Source organism: Castanea sativa, chromosome 4 (assembly GCF_040712315.1).
Source record: "Castanea sativa cultivar Marrone di Chiusa Pesio chromosome 4, ASM4071231v1".
NCBI classification, from domain to species: Eukaryota; Viridiplantae; Streptophyta; class Magnoliopsida; order Fagales; family Fagaceae; genus Castanea; species Castanea sativa.
Genome location: NC_134016.1, coordinates 20,416,570 through 20,438,651, shown reverse-complemented (window position 1 = coordinate 20,438,651; position 22,082 = coordinate 20,416,570). Strand labels below are relative to the sequence as shown.

At 40.1% G+C, this 22,082-nt stretch overlaps 1 protein-coding gene across 1 annotated transcript; it reads right to left on the bottom strand.

Moving 5' to 3' along the window:
* Nucleotides 1-9,280: 9,280 nt before the first annotated feature.
* Nucleotides 9,281-21,720, bottom strand: LOC142632580 (ubiquitin-NEDD8-like protein RUB2). The gene is made up of 3 exons (XM_075806957.1): nucleotides 21,373-21,720; nucleotides 10,720-10,979; nucleotides 9,281-9,566 (listed from the first exon to the last, which is right to left on the bottom strand). Exons 1-3 carry the CDS (start codon nucleotides 21,718-21,720, stop codon nucleotides 9,455-9,457), a joined length of 720 nt encoding a protein of 239 aa, XP_075663072.1. The 3' UTR covers nucleotides 9,281-9,454.
* Nucleotides 21,721-22,082: the final 362 nt, after the last annotated feature.

The window sequence follows — 22,082 nt, the reverse complement described above, 5'->3', positions numbered from 1 at the left end:
AATAGCCAGAAAAAAACCGTCGTTAGGCCTTCGTTCAACCACCCGTCGTGGCAACACTCCTGCACGCGCGGGGCCCATTGGAGGCCCCTCTTGAAATGATGGTGCGAGGTTCGCACGGAGCTTTAGGTGCTCTCTCTCTCTCGGTGGACGAAGGTATTTGTCTACCTTTGGAGGTCTGGCAGGAATTTTGGCCAAATTTTAAGGGAATTACCAAAAGTAAGTGAAGTCGCCACCAATCATTGGGTTTTTGTAAGGTGTGATTGATCACCTATTTCTAGTTGATTTTATTACAAATCCTAAGCTAAGAAAAAAGTCATTTTTCCTAGTCTAATATGGATGGAAAAAAAAATCTTGATTCTTGAGTCCGAAAGTTTGGTTACGTGTGGGGAAGATGTTAGGCACCCCACAATGCCTGTCGAACAGTCCTTTGTTTTGATAAAACCTTAATTTTTGGAGATTGGCAGTAAAAACATGATTTTGGCATTGGCTTTCAGGGCTTTTCATGCATGGGGGGCTTTAAGGTTTGGTTTTTAAATGGGTGTGTTCCCAATCCATGCTTTCCTAAGGCATTCGGGCAAAGTACCAAATTTCCACGGCGAAAATTCAGCGACATGTTACCTTACCTTAGGTGACATGGACTGTGACAATCACACCGGAAGGGGTGAGCAGGTATATATATACATACATCTTGCACAATGCAAGCACATAAGACAGGAAAGTAAATGTCTACATCCCTAGAGCATGGCCTAAAATATAGGTGCAGGAAAATAAACAGGAGTCGCCATACTCTATAGATGAGGACGAATGGTACATGGCATGATATACCTAATACAACCCATCTAAGAGAGAAATGAAAGAGGAAGGAAGGGGGTTTAAAAGAGTACATAACCAAATGGGAGAAGCTAGACCCCTAAATCTACTAAACATAACCGCTTGGCTTATATCTACATGCTCACATCCTCGCCCTTTTTGCTCACTCTTGGGAGACTGTGCCCTAGTTCCATGTGTCCTCGCTCCATGTGTGTACATACAAAGGCAAAGACAAGAAACCAGCAGACAAGCAATGGAAGGAATATATGCATAGATAATGCATAGTGGGAATAAAGCAAATAGGCATACAAGCGAAGCAAGCATAGCATATGGCAGGAGGCATGACAAGCAACAAGATAAGCCAACAAACTAAAAGGCAAAAAAAGCAAGGAAGCAAACAAAAAGGTGGTGTCCGTGAGGGACAAATGAAGGTTTGGATCGAATGCCATAACTTCATTGTGTTGAAGCATGGATGACATACTAGCAAGCAAAAACTCATGCATGGACATGTAAGCAAGCGTGTAAAGATGCGTAGAAAGCCAACGGGTGGCACAAACAAGCATGGTAAGCATAGCATTGCATGGAGCGGAAAAGGGAAGGGTACACACGAAGAAACCCGACATCTTGAGATGCCTCCCAAATGGTTACATCCAAACAAGGTCTCATAGGTGTCAAGTGGAGATGCCTCTCGGTATCAACATATGTTGCTATGAAATTCCTTTATTTTTGTTTGGATTATTTATTGTTTTTTTTTTCTTGCCAATACAACATGGTATTTGTTTTGTTTACTACAAGGATTTTCATAATTGTTAGAATATGATGAGTCTTATACCTTGATGTTTTTTTGCTGATTCTTCCCACTGTAGCGGTAATACTGTTCAATATCCCAACCAAAGCACCTAGGTTGTCCACCTATTTCAGACCTTTGTACAACCCCTTTCAATTTTCAATTCAAGCCATTGATATCTACATTACCTGCAAGGTCTCTATCTTTCTCCATGTATATGTGTATATGTCTATAAAGTTTGTCTTTTTTCTCTATTTATATGTGTAAAGTTTGACTCTTTTATGGCTTTTCAATGGGCGATATTTTCATTTTGGTTGGCATTGCTTAGGTGTTTCAAGTTAGAGTGAGTTTTGTAAAGGATGTGCAAAAACAAAAGGCATGCTAGGAAAGACAACATGAATTTGCAGAGGAGAATTTTGGGGTAATAAATTCTTCTAATATTTCTTATTCTTCTTCTTCTTCTTTCAATTTTTATTTCTTTAAGTTTTAATTTTGTTTATATAGAACTATTAGTGTTTACATGTATTTTTGTGTGGTTGTCTTTAGATTAAATAGATTATGACTTTGGGAATTTACTTTCAGACTTAAGTGAATTATAAATATTGGGGCCTTGAAGCTTATTTCATCATAATTTACCACAAATCAATTGATATTGTATGACCTATTATCTATATATTTTTAAGAAAAAAGGTTTGTAAAAGGATTTTTTTTAATTTATAATTTTATTTTTGGCCATGTTTGAAGCTTCTCAATGGGTATCACTAAGACTTAGTAAGAAAACCACAAATATGATAAACCATATGTAAATTTACTTTAAAATTTGATTCATGGTTTTCACTGTCGTTTTCATTACATTGCTGTGTTATTATATAGACTCTTACATTTATCATTTTCATTATGTTATGATGTTTAAAAATCATTTATCTTTAGGAGTGACCTTCTTGCGTCAAATTATAGTGGTAAATGATGAATTTTGATAAATTTCAGGTTTTGTTGAAAGAGCTTACAGGTCTTGATATAAATTTCATGTAAAATTGTGAGTGGTGTTAACGCATTCACTTAAAAGTGATTGTCTATTAGAAATCAATCTTGTTGTTGGCTGGGACATGTAATTAATTGGACGTGAACATAGAAGCAATCCATTTATGAATGAGGAGGAGGAGGAATACATGTTGCATACTTTTTTTAGGGTTTAATTCGTTCAATTGACTACCTACTATTGTAGTTTACTTTTAATTATTTTTTCTTCAATCCTTTTATGATGGTTGCTATTGAAAGGTAGAGATAGATTTATTTTTATTTTTATTTTTTGGTTATTTGTTGGCTTATAAATTCTATTCAGTTCTTTTATGTGTTTCTATACAGTTTTGTAGGCTCTATTCAGTATTATTAGTGGAAGCAATTGGACTTGCTCGATGATTTTGTTGAAGGAGTTTACAGGTATTGCTATAAATTATTATTATTTAAAAATTTTCATCAATTATTAATATACAATGAATGACTGGATGCTATTAAAACATAATTTTATGTCAAATTGTAGGATAAATTTCATGGGTTTGGTTGTGCTGAGGGTGTGGGGTTAAGTTTGAAATATAACAACAAATAGAACCCAACAATAATTAACTGACATTAGGGTGATTAGTATTTGTTTGTCTTCATTGGGATAAGTATTTGTTTCTCTTTGAAAATTGAGATTGCTAAGTTTTTGATATTGAAAGCACTGATTAGCTTAATGCCTAAGATAGTAATCAATATATAGCATATGTTGTCTCATTTTAGTGATATTAAGCATTCTTTATTAGAAAGGTTCTTTTAGATGGAGGCAAATAAACCTGAGTTTGAAAGAATTCAAACTAGAAGTCTTTTCCAAATTTGTTATTGGCTTCTCACAAGAGTTTGATGGAATTCCTAAATAGTGTTCATATGGCATGATTTGTTTTCACACATAAATTAGTTCCTAAATCTCCAGTTCCCTAAATTTTTAAATTCTAAGTTTAGAAAGATTCTCCCCCTTACTAAATGGTTCAGGTTATTTTTTCAAGTCTTCTAGTATTGAAATTTATAATATAATTAAGCCTCTTTTAATCTCATCTCTTGAGACTATGTACCAAGATAGCGGTTATAAGCCATCATGAATTCATTTATCTTTTGAGACCGTATAAGCCATCGTGAATATTATTTCTTTTCAACTATGTGTTGGGTTGAAATGAATTGGCCCCTTACAAATTAATTAATTACCCAAGTTAATTAATTAGATCAAATTACATGCAATAGCGTGGCAGAACAAACAAATCACCATAACAACGGCAAGAAAATATGATAGAAACACTAAATCAAGGAAGAGGAAAAAGAAAACAATATTTTGGTCTAAGAGAATTGAAACTACAAACAATTTTTTTTTTCTATTTATTTTCTGATGTCTTTTTTTATTTCTTTTTTTCACTTTTTTTTTTTTTTTTGGGAGCTAGGTGCACGATTTTAACCTAGTGCATGTCAAAAAAAAAAAAAAGAATGATGAATAAGGAACACAAAAGGTGTAGGATGATAACAGGAAACAAAAGATAAAGGGATAGAAAACTGATTTTAGAACCTATGCTCTGATACTAAATGATGCGAACCTCAATCGACACGCTTTGAGACCCAACAAACAATATTAGAATATTTGCCCAGGAAAGCTAAAATTCAGATTTTGATAGAACCCTGACCCAACGTTTATAAGTGAAACGCAAACCAAAAGTATAAGTAATAGACCTTGACCCAGTGATTATAAATGAATCACGAACTGAAGGTATAAAGTTTGAATGCCACAAGGAAGAATCCATGATAAGTTCACAGTTCCTGCAGAACCAAAAGAAGAGCAAAGCCTCACCTTTACTGATTTTTATTCAATAATCCTCTATTACAATGAGTGCATGCTATTTATAAGACATGACTGAAAAATAGAAAATATAAAAAACGTACTAAATAATAAAACCCTAAATAAAAGTTGATTTGGTTTGAAATTAGCAGATCCAAAATAGGAAAATAGCTAAAAAACGTTCTAAATAATAAAAGCCCTAAATTCAGGTAGATTTGATCTGAAATAGCAGCTCCAGAATAGGAAAAAATCTCCATTAACTGATATAGAGCTGGAAAGTCAATCAGTCATTAATCCACGCCATAAATCACTCTCAATTAAGCCGGATCAGCCCTCAATGAATTGGATTTACACCTCATCTTCCTTTGAGCCAAGCTTGGAATGTTCTGCGTTAGAATTAGCCCAAATCTCTTGAATCAGCCCATTAAGTGCTTCTTTAATTTTCTTAGATCTTGATCTTGTTCTTGTAATAGGCCCAACTGGAACATGCAATGGATCCTTGAATGCTTGTTGATTCTCATCAGATAAGGCCTAAAGTGCAACTATATTTATATAGTGGTATTAAATATAGTTAATGGTAAGTTTGGACTTGTGAAGAATTGACAGAAAAGCCCAAGACCCATTGGAGCTAGTGTCTTATTGGTCCTTTTTGGTCTCACTCCAAGCCACACACAATAGCCCAATTAGAATGGCTCAAAAGGCTAGCCCAATTAGATAATCAGTTATATATAAGGAGAGAAATATAAGGAATTTTATAAGTCTTTTTTCATAAGTTTTTCATGAAGAACATACAAGGTATGAAATGGTTTGTATGTAAGTGTTGAATGATGGAAATTTACATGTACGCAGCGGAAAAATAACGGATCTACTTCATTCGCAATTGATAACATGCACTATGTAAGTTTCAGAATATAGAATCAAGAGAGTGTACCTTGGTACGGTGAATTTCAAAATCAAAGATCAGAAGTTCTCGAGAGAACACTTTCAATCTTCACTCCAATTCCACTAACGCCCAAGATGTGTGGTCTCTCAATGAGTTTTTGTTCAATGGAGAATGAGAGAGTGTCCAACACTCACATACACACCATTTCACAATGATATCTCTCTTTTTCATATATTAAAATTCTATATGTTTCTCTCCTTATAACTGATTATCAAATTGGGCTAGCCTTTCCAATTGGGCTTTATTATGTGGCTTGGAGTGGGACCGAAATGGACCAATAAGACACTAGCTCTAATGGGCCTTGGGCTTTTCTGTCAACTCTTAACAAGTCCAAAGTTACCAATAACTATATTTAATACCACTATATAAATATAGTCGCACTCTAAGCCTTATTTATAAATTATATCTCAAGACTTTATAATACATGCAACCCCTTCATAAAATATTCGTAGTAATACAAAGTCATAAATGTAAACTGCCACTTTATAAATTACTACATCTTATCCTTGATTTCCCGGTTTAATCCTTTAAAGTTATTCAACATATATTTATGAAATCCAATTTCATAAATATATACTTTAGTAATTTTTTACCAAAGTGGTTAGGCCTAACTCTCTGAATAACCGAACCCATTAAACTTATTTCAAGGGAATATTTTATATCTCCATTAAGAGACTATGAATTCCATCTTGAGAATATATGTTCCATCAACACTAAATGTGGCTGCCCAACATACTGAGGTTTTGATCGTTAGGATAGATCTCACTCCTGATATATCAAAGTAACCTACACTTCATAATCAAGTCCATTATCCTCTCAGGATTAAGAGTTTATGTAAATAGAAGTCGTGAGATTTATTATTCATTTGACAGTCATTAAGAGAATAATATATCTCACAGAGGTCCAGTTCAATATGTCTTAACTCTTAAAAATATCAACACATCAACTAGAAGTCTCTACTTCCATGATCAAGACAAATCATCTTAGTTGATATGTTATAGTCTTCGCAGATGAAATGCCCAATTTCATCACCGACTACGAACTACAATTCTGAGTTTACAAAGAACTTGTGATTTATATCTTCTGTGACTTTTCACATAAATTAAATACTACGCATCTCATGGACTATATGATAATGTCTCATATTCATGTTACCATTATTTTAGATTATAATAAAACAAATTTATCAATCACAATATTAAGTCATACATCATATCATACATAATGACATACATAATATCATACATAACATCATACAATAGGATTTAATGGCACTAATCCTAATATTGGACACTCTCCTATTCTTTCTTTGGAAACTGATTGAGAGACCACACTTCTTGGGCATTAAGTGGAATTGGAGTGAAAATTAAAAGTGTTCCCAAGTACTTCTAATCTTTGTTTTTGAATTTCACCGCACCAAGGTACGCTTTCTTGTTCTTAAATTCTAAAACTTACATAGTACATGTTATCAATTGCGAATGAAGTATATCGATTAATTTTCCACTGCGCGTATTTTGTATAAGATACAAACACGTATTTTCCATGTATTTTTCCAACATTGCCACCATGAATACACAGTACTTGCTGCATTTGAGAATTTATACAACTCCAAAGCCGCAATAGTTTTGAATATGGCTCTGTTTAATACTGAGAGTATCCATTGACGGCTAAAGACCCTGTCATCTGGATTTACATTTGTGGGCGAAACATAATCATCCCCAAGCTTGGTCATAGCAAATCGTACAGCATTCCACAATTTAGTACACCACTGACGATACCCCGTCCGCTAGCCTCTAATGAAGACCTTCCAAGAATATTCCTTTTACTACTTCAAGCAGATCAATGACATTTCCTAAGGACCTCGACATCTTGCGCCCATGTGCATACATGGATAAAAACCATAAGGGTCGGATTCAGGTATACCAAACCAAACTTGGTCCATGGTTATCCCTTTATACGAGTCTTAGCTATAGCTCTATGAGATCTTCCCTTTCTTTTGTTCTTTAATTCTCTTAATTGGTGTAACAAATACTGGTTCTAGTAGAATGGAAAAGGTAAGAAGAATGTTGAATTTTGATAAGGAGTGTGTTGAGGCTATGGGTAAGGGCTTTGAGTGTGGTCTGTGCTTGATGTGGCAAAGTAGCATTGATTTACAAGTCGTGTATCATAATAACAACACATGATTTGTGTTATAATTTTTAACATCATAAAGACTACCAAGATGTTTATATAAAAATTATTAGGTATTTTCGAAGTACGACACAACATAGTATTGTCTCCTCACATAAATGGTGAATCTCACTATGAAATTAATTAATAAAACCTATTATTATGTGAGAAAATGGAGTAACACTTCACTATATTATTCTTAGAATATTGGATAATTACTCAATGTTATGCTCCTCCATATTCAGTTAGATTTGCCTTATGATTTTAGTAGTTATTAGAAATAAGCAGGGGTAGGTGCCTGCTTCAATGTTCTCTAGGATTTCATGAATGTTGGAGATAGAGTTGATTTGTTTTTTCATGGCAGCAAATTCACCTTTTCAACCAAGTGGTGGGAAAAGGATTGTGTCAGATAGATTTAACATTATAGTATTTTCATCTTAAAAAAAATCATTATAGTCCTTTTTTTTATTTTTCTTTTTTTGCTAATACACCACATATTATTCAAATAAGAGAAACAAAAAAGGTATTCTTCCTACAAGCATTCACAACTGTAGCAGGAAGAAGATACTTAAGAGTATGTTTAGGAATTGCTTATTTAGTTGAAACTTTAAAAAAAAAAAAATTGTTGAAAGTACTGTAAATAAAGTTAAAAGCTAGCTAAAATAATACAGTAGGACTCATGAGTAGTACTAAAAAGTGTAATGGGATCCATAAATAACAGCAAAAAGAAGCTAAATAGTAAAAAAAAACTGTATTTTTAAGCCAATGTCAAACGCAACCTTATTATAGCAGAAGGAAGACCTATGATTATTAGCAAATTTTACTAAAGAGTCACTCCTTTATTTAACAAAAGGGTCACTCCTTTATTTAACAAAAGAGCCAAGCTTATGCATCAATCCACCTAATTTTCCCAAACACTCAAACAGTATGACCCACTCCACCCCACACCAACTCTCACAAATATGTTACTGATTTCCATGCCAATTGACCGAAGTTCAACTGGTTGGTTGAGATGTCAAGTTGAGTTTTCTTTAAACCAATAAGACCCCAACCCAACTCGCACATATATATATATATATATATATATATATATATATATATATATATATATGTATGTATGTATGTATATAATATGTCATATGTTAACAAGCTCATTAGTTTAAGGATTTGGTTGTATATTACCCGCAGTAAGAAACCCAAAACCTAGAAAATTCTCATTTTTATCAACAATAGAGTATATAACAATCTCTTTTCCAAGCACTTAGTCCTTTTGCACAGCTAGCAGCCTGGCATAAATTTGAAGCAGATGTTGGGCATAAGAATCTCCTCTTGATGATCATTGACCTAGTTCTTAGTGGAACTCAAAAGAAGCCATGGCGTCCCTACATGCATATACTTTTTTATCCTTACAATCTCCTTTTTGTGAGTGAACCCATAAACATTCCTTCTTATCCACCTTCTCTATCGACAAGCCACTGTTTCAATCAATAATCTCCATCACCAGATACCAACGAATAAATTTGGGACAGTTTATTCCAATAACCACCTTGGCTTTGCCTGGTACACCTTTATATTGGACTCACATTACATGCCATCCATAACAATGAGCTCCAACATGAATTCAAAAGAGAAATCTCAATTCCATAAAATTGATGGCCTACGCCATCTAAAATTAGAAATGCATGTCAAAATTCAAAATATTGTACATGCACAAAAAGTTAACAGTAGATGTAGAAAATAAGGCGAATTAACAGCATTTGGTACCAAAATGGTTCCTTAGAACAAGTTTACTGCCACATTTTGGTTTTATCCACACCCATGCAACTTACACGTTCATAAAAGTATAGGTACACATAGTACCTCAACTGGTTTCCTATGATAGTACCACTTAACAACTGCCACCTCTCAGTGCAAGCACCAGGTGAAGGACAGAACCACCCTCAATATTGTAGTCTTTAGCTGTTTTGTCATCTCCAAGCTGCTTACCAGTGTAGATAAGCCTGCAATCAGTAATAGTTCTAATGAGATAATAGTCTCAAATCATATAAGACACAGGCACTGACCATAGGCTAGCACTCAAACAAAGGCACAGACACAGACCATATTCAGAATTCACATTATTTTCACTAAGAACCAATTGAATGAAATTGATTTATATGAGCAGCAACAGGTTAAATTAGATATTGATGGAAAACAAATTTGGACGTAACTGTTAAAGATGAAAATTTTTCTTTGCAGAAAATCAAGCAACAGTTAACAACAACAAATGAAAAAAAATTGTGCCTAATAGCAATTCTAAAGCATGCAAATAATGTAATTTCCAATCTCATATACAGTCTAGAACTTAGGTGTGATAAAAAGACCCATAAATGCTACAAAAGCAAGATTCAAATCCTATCAAGAAAGCAATTTATCCATTACCCCATAAGAACAGAAATGATGCCATCCAATCAAAAAGAAAACGAGTAATAATTTGCAAAAATACACACCCACATTTTCATTGTCTCAAATGAAATTCTGATTATAGAAAAAAAACAAAAAAAAACAAAAAAGCAAAAAGTATATATCTTAAATTTATGTGAAAAAGAAACACGTATCAAAAGAATAAATATACTTCGTCTGTCCTATTGTAAATGGTCTTGCTTTCATTTTTGGACAACCCCAAGATACATGCTTGGAGTTCTTTGTCAATTTCCCATGCTACCATTACTTTTTTGAAAAAGCAACAATATTCTAATACAAAGTCATGCTACCTGTAATATAAAGTGAACGACATTTTCAAAGCACCATATTTTTACCACCCAACTGACATGTGTCATTTCAAACCAAAACCTATAAAGTGGGATGGAGTGAATGCCAAGTATTTACATCCTTTTTGAACCTTACAGCTATGATTAGTTACTAAATAAAGCATATTTCTTTTAAAATGAAGAGGAACCATGCCCACTTTTGGGTGAACGGGTAAAACCTGTACACTGAAGGTCCACCCATAGCCTATATCTGTTTAATCACAGGGTGGTTGTAATAGGAAGCTTTGATCCTTGGCCAACCCATCCACACCATGGAGGTCACTACAGAAGAACTTGCAATAAATAAATGTATAATTATAGTCCAGTCAAGTAGAATAATATTTGAAGATAAAGAAAATAAAACCTTTGCTGAACAGGAGGAATTCCTTCTTTTTCCTCAACCCGTTCCTTGATCCGATCAATGGTATCAGTTGGTTCAATATCAATCTCAATTTCTTTTCCTGTCAAAGTCTTCACCTTAATCATAGTTCCTCCCCGAAGTCTCAAAACCAGGTGAAGTGTTGACTCCTTTTGGATGTTGTAATCAGCAAGAGTTCGACCATCTTCCAATTGCTTACCAGCAAAAATCAGCCTCTGTTGGTCTGGGGGGATACCTTCCTTGTCCTGAAAATCATACATTCCAACTTTAGCTAAACATAAATGCTGCAATTTACAAGAGAAAATCAAGATACATTGTGTTTTTTTATATATCCCATCATTTCCACCCGCTACAACATGCTAAAATAATTGCAAAAGGGATCAATGTTGTACAGAAGAAAAGCAGGTCACTACAAAATTGCTATGGGTCTGTTTCTGGTGTTTATATCTAAGTTGCATTTTTAACTGAACCATCTTTAATTTTTTGCAAAAACCAGAGAACACACAATCATTAAGCTAAGACATCTTTCTCAATTCCAGTTTAATTCCCATTACACTTTCTCAATCAATTCTGTGGTTCTGAGATTTTTCCAGCATCATAGACTTGACAAATCAATAATACGTCAATATCTAGGCTGCCTATAAGGAGCCTAATGGCATAATTAAACAAAACCTAGAGTTCGCAATATGTGATGAAGTGGGTAAATAAATTAATAAGTGTCCAAAAGTAGAAATTAAACATATTCTGTACTAGTATGTAATTGATAATAGACTCTAGACACCACCACATAATTAATACCCTCCATAACTTGTAAAAAAATTATAATATTATAAACAAAAAAACAGTGAGTATCACGTCAAACAAAATTATAAAGCAACATAATAACACCAAAATAAAATTCAAGTCTACCCACAAAAGCTGAATAAATATTGTTAAATGCGCCAGATACACTTAAACACAGAGGTCTCCTAAAGCCTACAAGTACAAAGCACAAACACGGGTATAACTAAAGCTACGCATCTGTTATGATTTTAACAAAAAGGGAGGAAAACCCCTAAACTAGGCTATGCTTTCAGGTGAACCAGAACAAATCCAATGCTATGATTTTGGGTTAAGGGGAGACAAAAACAAGGGACTGGAAGCATGCATATGCGCATGCGTGCACACACAAAGAGATGAAGCCAATAAAACAAGATATTGCTAGTTTTATTTTCAGAGAGAGAGAGAGAGAGAGGGAATTTTCCCAAGTTTAGTTTATTATTTGATGATGCCGAAAATATCACCAGTGAGTTGCAAGCTCTCCTCAAACGAAAGCAACACCTGCAAAAAGAAAATAAACGACCTAAAAGAGAGCACCGGTGTGGTGCCGGCCAAAAACCCTCCGAAGGTCAAGTTAGAATCTTGTTTCTTTAACCCTAGAGTGCCAGAGTTAAGAATAGCGTGCCTACCTTCGTATCTAGGGTTTCTGGAGTATTTATATTGAGTGGAATTACCTTTCTTTTAGGATACAACTTCCTTCTCAAGTTCCTTTCCATATAGGAGTCTTCCCAAACGTGTGTCGCAAGAAGTCCAAGTATGCACGTTTGCGTAGGGATAAAGCAAAAGCTCATCTGAAATATATTAAACGACATGCCACGTGGAATCCACAATTAATTTATACAAGACGGATATTCAGCAATACTTAACCGTCATAGCCAAGTTACATACGGTGTCGATCCGTCCTCATTATCTCCGTCCATTTACTATTTTTATCCCCTTCAATTGCCCCCTTCAATCCTTGGATCCGTCCTTATAACCTGACGGATCCATGGAATGACTGAAAGCAATGTATTAAGTGGGGACGGCCTTGGTATACCACAACGGATGACACGTGGCCTGCATTTCTGACGAAGAGTACGTGGCCCTCGTGGATTGGCTATTTCCCCAAAACGAGGCGTCGCTTCGTATTCCGTGCCCTTTGTTCTATAAAAAGCCAGATTTTTCTCCCTTCATTTTCTCTTCTTATCAAAAAAATTAGCGAGGAGAGTGCAACCGTCACATCTATTGTGTCTTCCTGTTGTTCAGCAGATCCGTCCATCGTTCCTCGTCAGAAACAATCTCGATCCGGTATGTATTCCAAACCTTTCTCCGTCTTCCCTTTAATTTTATTGTTTCAAATAAATGTGCTTTCTTTAGATCCGTCGGTGTCTTAGGTCATACCGTCATAAATGTAGGTAATGTCTAGTGCGTCAAGTAACCAGTCGTTTGTCCGCAAGGGGGCGGGCTACGATGAAAAGTTTCCGTCGGGTCCAAAGATCCCGGACACTTCAAGTGAAGAGAGGAATCCGTCAAGTACCTCTTCTTCCCTTGATGGCGGTCTAGAGACGGAGAGTTCAGAGTCGTCCAGTAGTAGCTTGGACGGTGTGGATCCCCCGTCCGGTCGATGGTGGCCCGAGATGGCCTTAGGGAGTTCGTCATGCTGCCTCTCTGGACGGTAAATGATTTTAGGTCGTCCATGACTAAATCTCAACTCAACACACTTAGGACCAAGTACCAAATACCAGACAACATCCGTCTACGTCTTCCCGAAAAATCCGAGAAATGCTACTACAAGGGGGTAGACGGTGTTGGGATCTACGAGCAAGCTTTAAAGGCGGGGCTCAGATTTCCATTAAGTTCTCTTCACCGTCGACTTCTTCAATACCTTGGTCTGTCCGTCACCCAAATCTCACCAAATGCCTGGAGAGTGTTTATTGGAGTTGAGGTTTTGTATGGGGCAATGTCTGAAGGTTCCCGAAGGTTGACGGTGGAAGAATTTTTCCATTGTTACCGTCCAACAGAGATTGTCAAGTCCAAGGGGATGTATAGCTTTGCAGCTAGAAGTCCCTTATTGAGGCTCGTCAGTGACACTCCAGACTCGAACAGAGACTGAAAGAGTCGTTACTTCTTTTTGGAAGGGGACGAATGGATGTGTCGTCCAGGAGATGTAACTAACATGCCCGTCGACACAACATGGGGCATAATGCCTTCGTCGGGTATGTGTATCCCTTTTGCTTCCGTCCAGTCTTTGAAGTTAATTTTTTTTTTTTTTTTTTTTTAGGTCTAACCGTCCTTTATTGCAGCTCGGGACCGTCCTCAAGTTAACTTGGAGCAGTGGAGTTTTTTGGAGAGAATTTTTAACAAGACGAAACTGCAGGAAAGAACTTGGGCTCAACTCGTCACCCTTGATACTCTGAATTGGTATTGTGATGGACCCGAACCTTCATCTGCTGCCCGTCGATACGATAACAGAATTCGAAAACGTAAGTTTGTTGAAAATATGTCCATCTTTTTCCTTACCGTTGCTTTCTCAACCATCTTTGATTTGCAGAAATGGATGCCGCCAAGAGGAGAGCCCTCATTAAACAACAGGCAGCGAAGAAAAAGCAGGAGGGGGGTCAAACAAAGGGGACGGCCCCGCCGGTCCGTCAAAACGAACTCAACATGAAAAGACGGGCCGTCCTCAAAAGAAACAAAAGACCACCCTCGAGCCCGTCGTGGCCTTGCAAGCTGAGAAAACGCCCGTCAAACATGGAAAAGGCAAAGGCTTAATGAAGGGTCCAGCACCTTCAGAGGAGAAACCACCCGTTCTCTTCCGGGAAGATTCCAACTATGCCCTCGAGAAGATGTCGTCTATGCTGACAGCTGACGACTACGCAGACCTTGGCAACCATTCGACGGAGGCGATGGGTGAAACGGGCCTCTTCACCCTTGCACAGGTAATTTTGAATCCGTCTAGTATTGTTGCTAAGTTCCTTTTCACCCGTCATTATCATGACATTGTGTTTCGCTTCCAGGCCATGGTGATGATGAAGGGGCTTTTTGGCCGTTGCCTTAATCACGAGACATCCATGGACCGTCCGAGACGAGAAAACAAGACGATGGAGGATGAGCTACACGAGCTGAAGACCTATAAGATCAATATGGACAGAAAGCTCAAGTGCTCGGAGCAAGTTAGAGGTGAAGTGGAGAGAGAGAATGGGCATCTACGCGAACTTTTGAAGGACAAGGAGAAGCGGTATGACGAAGACGTGTCAAGCTTGACAACGCAAAGGAGATAGCCGTCCAGAATACCGTGATTCGACAATCTTCGACGAGCTTGGGAACTCCTTTGCGGATGGGTTTGATGACGCTATCCGTCGGGTTAAGTCGTCGTATCCTGACTTGGACGTATCTCGTATCAACATTGATGCTCAAGGGCAAACACTCGCACAATCCGTCCATTCGTAAAGTACGGACGAAGTGTTTGCCGTCAACTTTGCTCACCGTAACCAGCTCGAAGGTGAAGTTCTTCCTCCTACTCGGCCGACGGTCCATTAGTCGGGAATTCATCTCCAAAGAATGAATAGAATACTTTCCTTTTTGTAAAAAATTTATGTTATTAAGAGAACTTTGTTTTGAACCGTCATTTGTAATTATTAAACTTGACTTATCAAATCTTTTATTGCCTGTTGCTTGCTTATTATCCGTCGTATATTCAGATAACCCATCCACTTTGTGAATGGACTTTCAAATGTATTTTTGCTAACCGTCCACTTTGTGAACTAGGTTTTCTAATCTTTTTGTATAGTCTGTCTACTTTATGGAGTTGTAAAACTTTTCATCCTTCAGATGATCCGTCCACCATGTAGACTTCCATCCATAGGATGATCCGTCCACTTTATGGACTTCTAGGTTTCTCACCTTTTGGGTGATCCGTCCACTTTGTGGACTCGTAGGTTTTTCACCCTTTGGGTGATCCGTCCACTTTGTGGATTTGTAGATTTCTCACCCTTTGGGTGATCCGTCCACTTTGTGGACTCGTAGGTTTTTCACCCTTTGGGTGATCCGTCCAATTTGTGGACTCGTAGATTTCATCGTTTTGGAATGATCCGTCCACTTTGTGGAGTCGTAGATTTTTCACCCTTTGGGTGATCCGTCCACTTTGTGGACTTGTAGGTTTTTCACCCTTTGGGTGATTCGTCCACTTTGTGGACTCGTAGGTTTTTCACCCTTTGGGTGATCCGTCCACTTTGTGGACTCATAGGTTTTTCACCCTTTGGGTGATCCGTCCATTTTGTGGACTCGTAGATTTCATCGTTTTGGAATGATCCGTCCACTTTGTGGAGTCGTAGATTTTTCACCCTTTGGGTGATCCGTCCACTTTGTGGACTTGTAGGTTTTTCAGCCTTTGGGTGATCCGTCCACTTTGTGGACTCGTAGGTTTTTCACCCTTTGGGTGATCCGTCCACTTTGTGGACTCGTAGGTTTTTCACCCTTTGGGTGATCCGTCCACTTTGTGGGCTCGTAGATTTCATCTTTTTGGAATGATCCGTCCACTTTGTGGAGTCGTAGATTTTTCACCCTTTGGGTGATCCGTCCACTTTGTGGACTTGTAGGTTTTTCACCCTTTGGGTGATCCGTCCACTTTGTGGGCTCGTAGATTTCATCGTTTTGGAATGATCCGTCCACTTTGTGGAGTCGTAGATTTTTCGCCCTTTGGGTGATCCGTCCACTTTGTGAACTTGTAGGTTTTTCACCCTTTGGGTGATCCGTCCACTTTGTGGACTCGTAGGTTTTTCACCCTTTGGGTGATCCGTCCACTTTGTGGACTTGTAGATTTTCATCAGCATGCATTTTAAAAATTCCTCTCATAAGTTCAACAAACCAAATTGTCAATGGGAAAGAAAAACTGAGCTCTAAAAAGTAACAGCTTTAACTGTCTAAAATTAAACTGAAAAGTAAGGCAGTAGGTATTGTGACTTTGCTGCACTATTGGTAGTACTTCTTCGGGTGCTCCGTGTTCCGGGGATGGCCCAATTTCTTTCCGTCTAATGTCTCCAAGTAGTACGTTCCTTTCCTGCGCCATGAGATGATTACGTACGGGCCTTCCCCGGTTCAGGACCCGGCTTTCCGGGGATGCATCTTTCGTAGCGCCAAGCACTTTCCGTAACACTAGATCTCCAACCTTGAAGTCCGTGCCGAACCTTAAAGTTGTAATGTTTTGCCATCATGTCACGGTACCGCGCCGGTCTTTGAGTCGGCCGTTGCCCCGACTTCATCTACAAGGTCAAGCTCTAGACGTAATGCTTCAACATTCTTGCTCTCGTCATAGCTTTCCACGCGGTAGCTCGTCGGCCCCACTGCCGGTATGAGGGCTTCAGCACCAAACGCCAATCGAAACGGTGTCTCTCCCGTTGGCGTTCTTGCCGTGGTTCTGTACGCCCATAGGACACTTGGTAGTTCGTCCGGCCATATGCCCTTTGCCCCTCGAGCCGGGTCTTGATGATCTTTAACAAGGACCGGTTCGTGACTTCAACTTGTCCGTTGGCCTGTGGATGAGCGGGAGACGAGTAGTGATTCTTGATTCCCAGCTGCGAACAAAAGTCTCGGAACGCATCGTTGTCGAATTTCTTCCCGTTGTCTGACACGAGCACTCTCGGGATCCCATATCGGCAAATAATATTTCTCCATACAAAGTTGCGAATATTTTTCTCCGTGATAGTAGCAAGAGCTTCTGCTTCCACCCACTTGGTGAAGTAGTCGATACCAACTACCAAGAACTTCAGCTGTCTTGCCGCTATTGGAAATGGACCCATGATGTCTAACCCCCATTGTGCGAACGGCCATGGGGCCGTCATGGGTGTGAGTTCCTCCGTTGGCTACCTAATAAGATTGCCGAACCATTGACACTTATCGCAAGCTCTCATGTACATATGGGCATCCTTCTGCATTGTCGGCCAGTAATACCCTACTCGGAGTAGCTTGTGTACCAGAGACCTTGATCCTGAGTGGTTTCCACAAATCCCTTCATGAACTTCCCTCATTACGTAGTCTGCTTCGTCATGGCCCAAGCATCTTAGATATGGTCGGGAGAATCCTCTCTTGTAGAGGATGCCTTTGATCAGTATGAATCGGGCAGCCCTAACCTTCAATTTCCTTGCTTCTTCCTTCCTGTCTGACAGCTTGCCGTCCTTGAGGTACGCCACAATTGGAACCGTCCAATCGTCTTTAGTGGTTAATTCCTGCACCTGAACGTTATCTAGTAACGACGAATATTGGACGAAGGACAATACCTACTCTGGGACGACCATAGGTTCGGCCGAAGTAGCCTTTGCGAGTCGATCCGCTTCTTGATTCTCTTCTTTCGGGATCTGAGTTATCGTGAATTGGAGGTCACTCGTTCGACCCTTCACTTCTCCGAGGTACCTTCTCATTCGTTCACTCCTACAATCATAACTCCCATTAACTTGGCTAGCTACGATTTGGGAATCGGAGTAAACCATTGCCTCTACGGCCCCGGTGCTATTGCAAGCTCCAATCCCGCCATCAGGGCCTCATACTCTGCTTCATTATTCGTAGTAGGGAACTCCAGACGGATCATACATTCAATCTTATCTCCTTCCGGGGTATGGAGTACAACTCCGACTCCTCCCGCATGCTTATTGGAGGATCCGTCTATGTGAATTCTCCATGTGGGCGTCTCTTCTGCCCCCTGCTCCTGATGTGTAGTGAATTCCGCAATGAAGTCTGCCAATATTTGTCCTTTCACAGTTGTTCATGGTTGGTATTGGATATCGTACTCACTTAGCTCGATAGCCCACAAAGCCATCCGTCCGGCGGTTTCAGGATTGTTCATTGCTCTCCGCAATGGCTGATCCGTCAGGACTATTATTGTGTGTGCTTGAAAATACGACTTCAGTTTTCGAGCTGTAGTTACAAGTGCGAAGGCGAGTTTCTCTATCCGTGGGTACCTCTCCTCTGCGCCTCGTAGCGCCCGGCTTACAAAGTACACGGGCTTCTGTACCTTCCATTCCTCTCTAATGAGAGCCGCACTTACCGCTGCCGATGAGACAGCAAGGTACAGGAATAATTCCTCCCCCGGCGTAGACGGGCTAAGCAATGGCGGGGCAGAGAGATATGCCTTCAACTCTTCAAATGCCTTTTGGCATTCGTCCGTCCATTCAAAAGATCTCCTTAGCGTTCTAAAGAAAGGGAGACACTTGTCTGTTGCTCTTGATACGAACCTGTTTAAGGTTGCTATCTTCCCTGTCAGGCTTTGCACTTCCTTCACCGTCCTTGGAGGAGATAGATCCATAATTGCTTTCACTTTCTCGGGGTTGACCTCAATGCCCCGCTGGGACACCATGAACCCTAAGAACTTTCCAGCAGTTACTCCGAATGCGCATTTGCTTGGGTTCAGCTTCATTTTATACTTTCGAAGAGTGTCGAAAGTCTCCTGGAGGTCCCTCAGATGTTCCGACACCTTTACGCTTTTTACCAACATGTCATCTACGTAGACTTGGACGTTCGGCCAATGCAGTGCTCGAACATTTTGTTCATTAATCGTTGGTATGTGGCTCCCGCATTCTTGAGCCCGAATGGCATCACCTTGTAGCAAAAAAGCCCTTGACTCGTCACAAATGATGTCTTCTCTTGATGTTTGTCTTCTCCAACTTAATCGTTGGTTGTACCCGAGAAGGCGTCCATGAAGCTCAACAACTCATGTTTTGCGGTAGAGTCCACTAAGGCGTCAATCCGTGGGAGCGGGTAAGCTGTAACTTTGGGCACGCTTTATTCGAATCCGTGAAATCAACGCACATTCTCCACTTCCCATTTGACTTTTTGACCATTACCACATTTGCCAGCCGCGGGTAGTACACCTCTCGTATGAAGTTCGCTTCTCGTAGCTTCTCGCACTTCCTCTGTGCGGCTCGATCCCGCTCGGGGGCAAACACGCGTTTCTTTTGTCAAGCCGGGGAAGGAAGGTGATACATTCAATTTATGAACTATGAATTTCTTGGATCTATTCTAGGCATGTCGTCATGGCTCCATGCAAACACGTCTTGGTTTTCTTTGAGGAACGAGTAGGAGGGCATGTCGAACCGTTTGGTCGAGAGGTTCCTATCCTGGTGGTTCGATCGGGCCTTGAATCATCTAGTTGTACTTCTTCCAATGTCTCCACGGGTTACGCCCTTCAACATTCTCGTTCTTCGATGCTCATTGTCTGTACATGGTCATCCATCTCCATCATGGCCACGTAACATTCCCGTGCAGTCACCTGATTTCCGCGCAGTTCTTCAACTCCATGTTTAGTGGGAAACTTGATCATCAGATGGTAGGTTGAAGTGATGGCCTTCCATGCGTTGAGAGTAGGACGTCCGAGTATGGCGTTGTATGCTGAGGAGCAATCAACCACTAGAAAGGAGACATTTTTAGTTATCTGCTGTGGGTAGTCTCCTACCATCACTGCCAATGTGACGGATCCTAAAGGATGGACCCGGGTTCCCCCGAAGCCTACGAGGGACGCGCATGCCGGGATCAGGCACTCCTTTGCAATCCCCATCTGCTGGAACGCAGGATAGTAAAGGATGTCTGCTGAGCTCCCGTTGTCTACTAGAACTCGGTGGACATTGAAGTCTCCTACCTGTATACTAACCACAAGCGCGTCGTCATGGGGGTGGTGAAGGCGTCGGGCCTCTTCTTCAAAAAACTCGATACTGAAGTCGTTCCGTCGTATTCTTTCTAGTGAAGGGCCCGTAGAGTGGACACTTTGTACTGTCCGTAAATAGGTCTTCCTGGCCTTTTTGGACGATCCTGCTGAAGCGTTCCCCCCCATTATCATCCGTATGTCTGCTACCGATGGTCTGGGACGCTCGTTTTCCCGTCTAGGATTCTGCTCACCTGGGCCGATCAGCTTCTTTCCTTCCTCGAACCTTTGCAACCTTCCCCGCCTTATAAGGGCTTCAATCATTGTTTCAAGTCATAACGATCCGTCGTATCATGGCCGTGGTCCCGATGAAAACGGCAATATCTATCTCTTGGCCTCTTGTTCGGATCTCCCTTCAACTTGCCCGGGAATGTCAAGCTTCTTTCATCTTTGATTTGCATAAGCACTTGGTCAATTGCCGTAAGGGGGGTGGAAACTTGTAAACCTCCACGAAGGTGGTTTGGGTCTCCCGTCTTCTCGTCGATCTGCGGTTCTAGCCACTTTTCGTACGTTATACGGTTTCATATCTTCTGTCTTTCCCTTTTCTTTGGTTTATAGTCGTCTGCGACGGCCGGCAAGGCATCCTCTGCGTTCATATACTTCGTCGCCACCTTAATAAACATCGGACATAGTCTTTGGGTCATTCTTACATAGGGAAAATAAGAACTTACCCTCTTGTAACCCGTTTGTGAATCTTGCCACAAGTGTCTTGTCATACGCCTCGTCTATCGAGAGGGATTCCTTGTTAAAGCGGGCTATATAAGACCTTAATTTCTCGCCTTCTCGTTATTTAATTCCCAAGGTATACATGCAATAGACCTTTTGTGTCGATGACTTCCAATGAAGTGTGATACGAGCTTGTGTGCCTAGTTCCTTAAAAGTGCCGATGGAATTAGGCGTCAACTGCTTGTACCAATCCTCGCAGCCCTTCAAGGTGGTGAGAAAAGCCCTACACATAATTTCATCCGGTACACCCCGAAGATGCATTAGGGTTCCGAAAGACTCAAGTGATCCAAATGGTCTTTGGATCCGTCGTAGTTTTCCATATGGGGCATGCGAAATTTCGGAGGAAGGGGACATGAATTCACCAACGCTTGGTGTGAATGGTGACTCGTCCTATGTACGGAGGTCATCCAAGTTGCTTTGGATACCCGTCCTTTGGGGGCGCTCGTCATCATATCCATGCGTTCCCTCATCTCCTGCAAGGTTCGGCGGCTATGGGAGTCGGATACGGCGTCTAATGCCAATGGTTGATTGGTTTCTTGTCGCTCGGGTCTAGTTGGAGCGTTGCCCTCGGGTCTTTCCGCGTTCCTGCCTTCCGGACTAGCGCCCTCCTGGTCTTCCTGTGGTGCACTCGTGTGTGCGGTCCTTTGCCGCAACTGTTCTTCCAAATCATGGTTCTGCTTAGTGAGGCGCTCAACTGCCGTCACGAGCGTTTGGACCTGCCTCTCAAGAGCGGTGGCGCGCGGTTCGTTGCCTTGATTGTTGTTCGTTGCCATCGATCGGGTGAGTGCCATGCAACTCTTTGTCTCAGGAATAGAGCGAGGCTAAAATAATCAGAAGATTTTCTTCTTCTGTTCTTACACTTTCCCACAGACGGCGCCAACTGATGATGCCGAAAATATCACCAATGAGTTGCAAGCTCTCCTCAAACGAAAGCAACACCTGCAAAAAGAAAATAAACAACCTAAAAGAGAGCACCGGTGTGGTGCCGGCCAAAAACCCTCCGAAGGTCAAGTTAGAATCTTGTTTCTTTAACCCTAGAGTGCCAGAGTTAAGAATAGCGTGCGTACCTTCGTATCTAGGGTTTCTGGGGTATTTATATTGAGTGGAATTACCTTTCTTTTAGGATACAACTTCC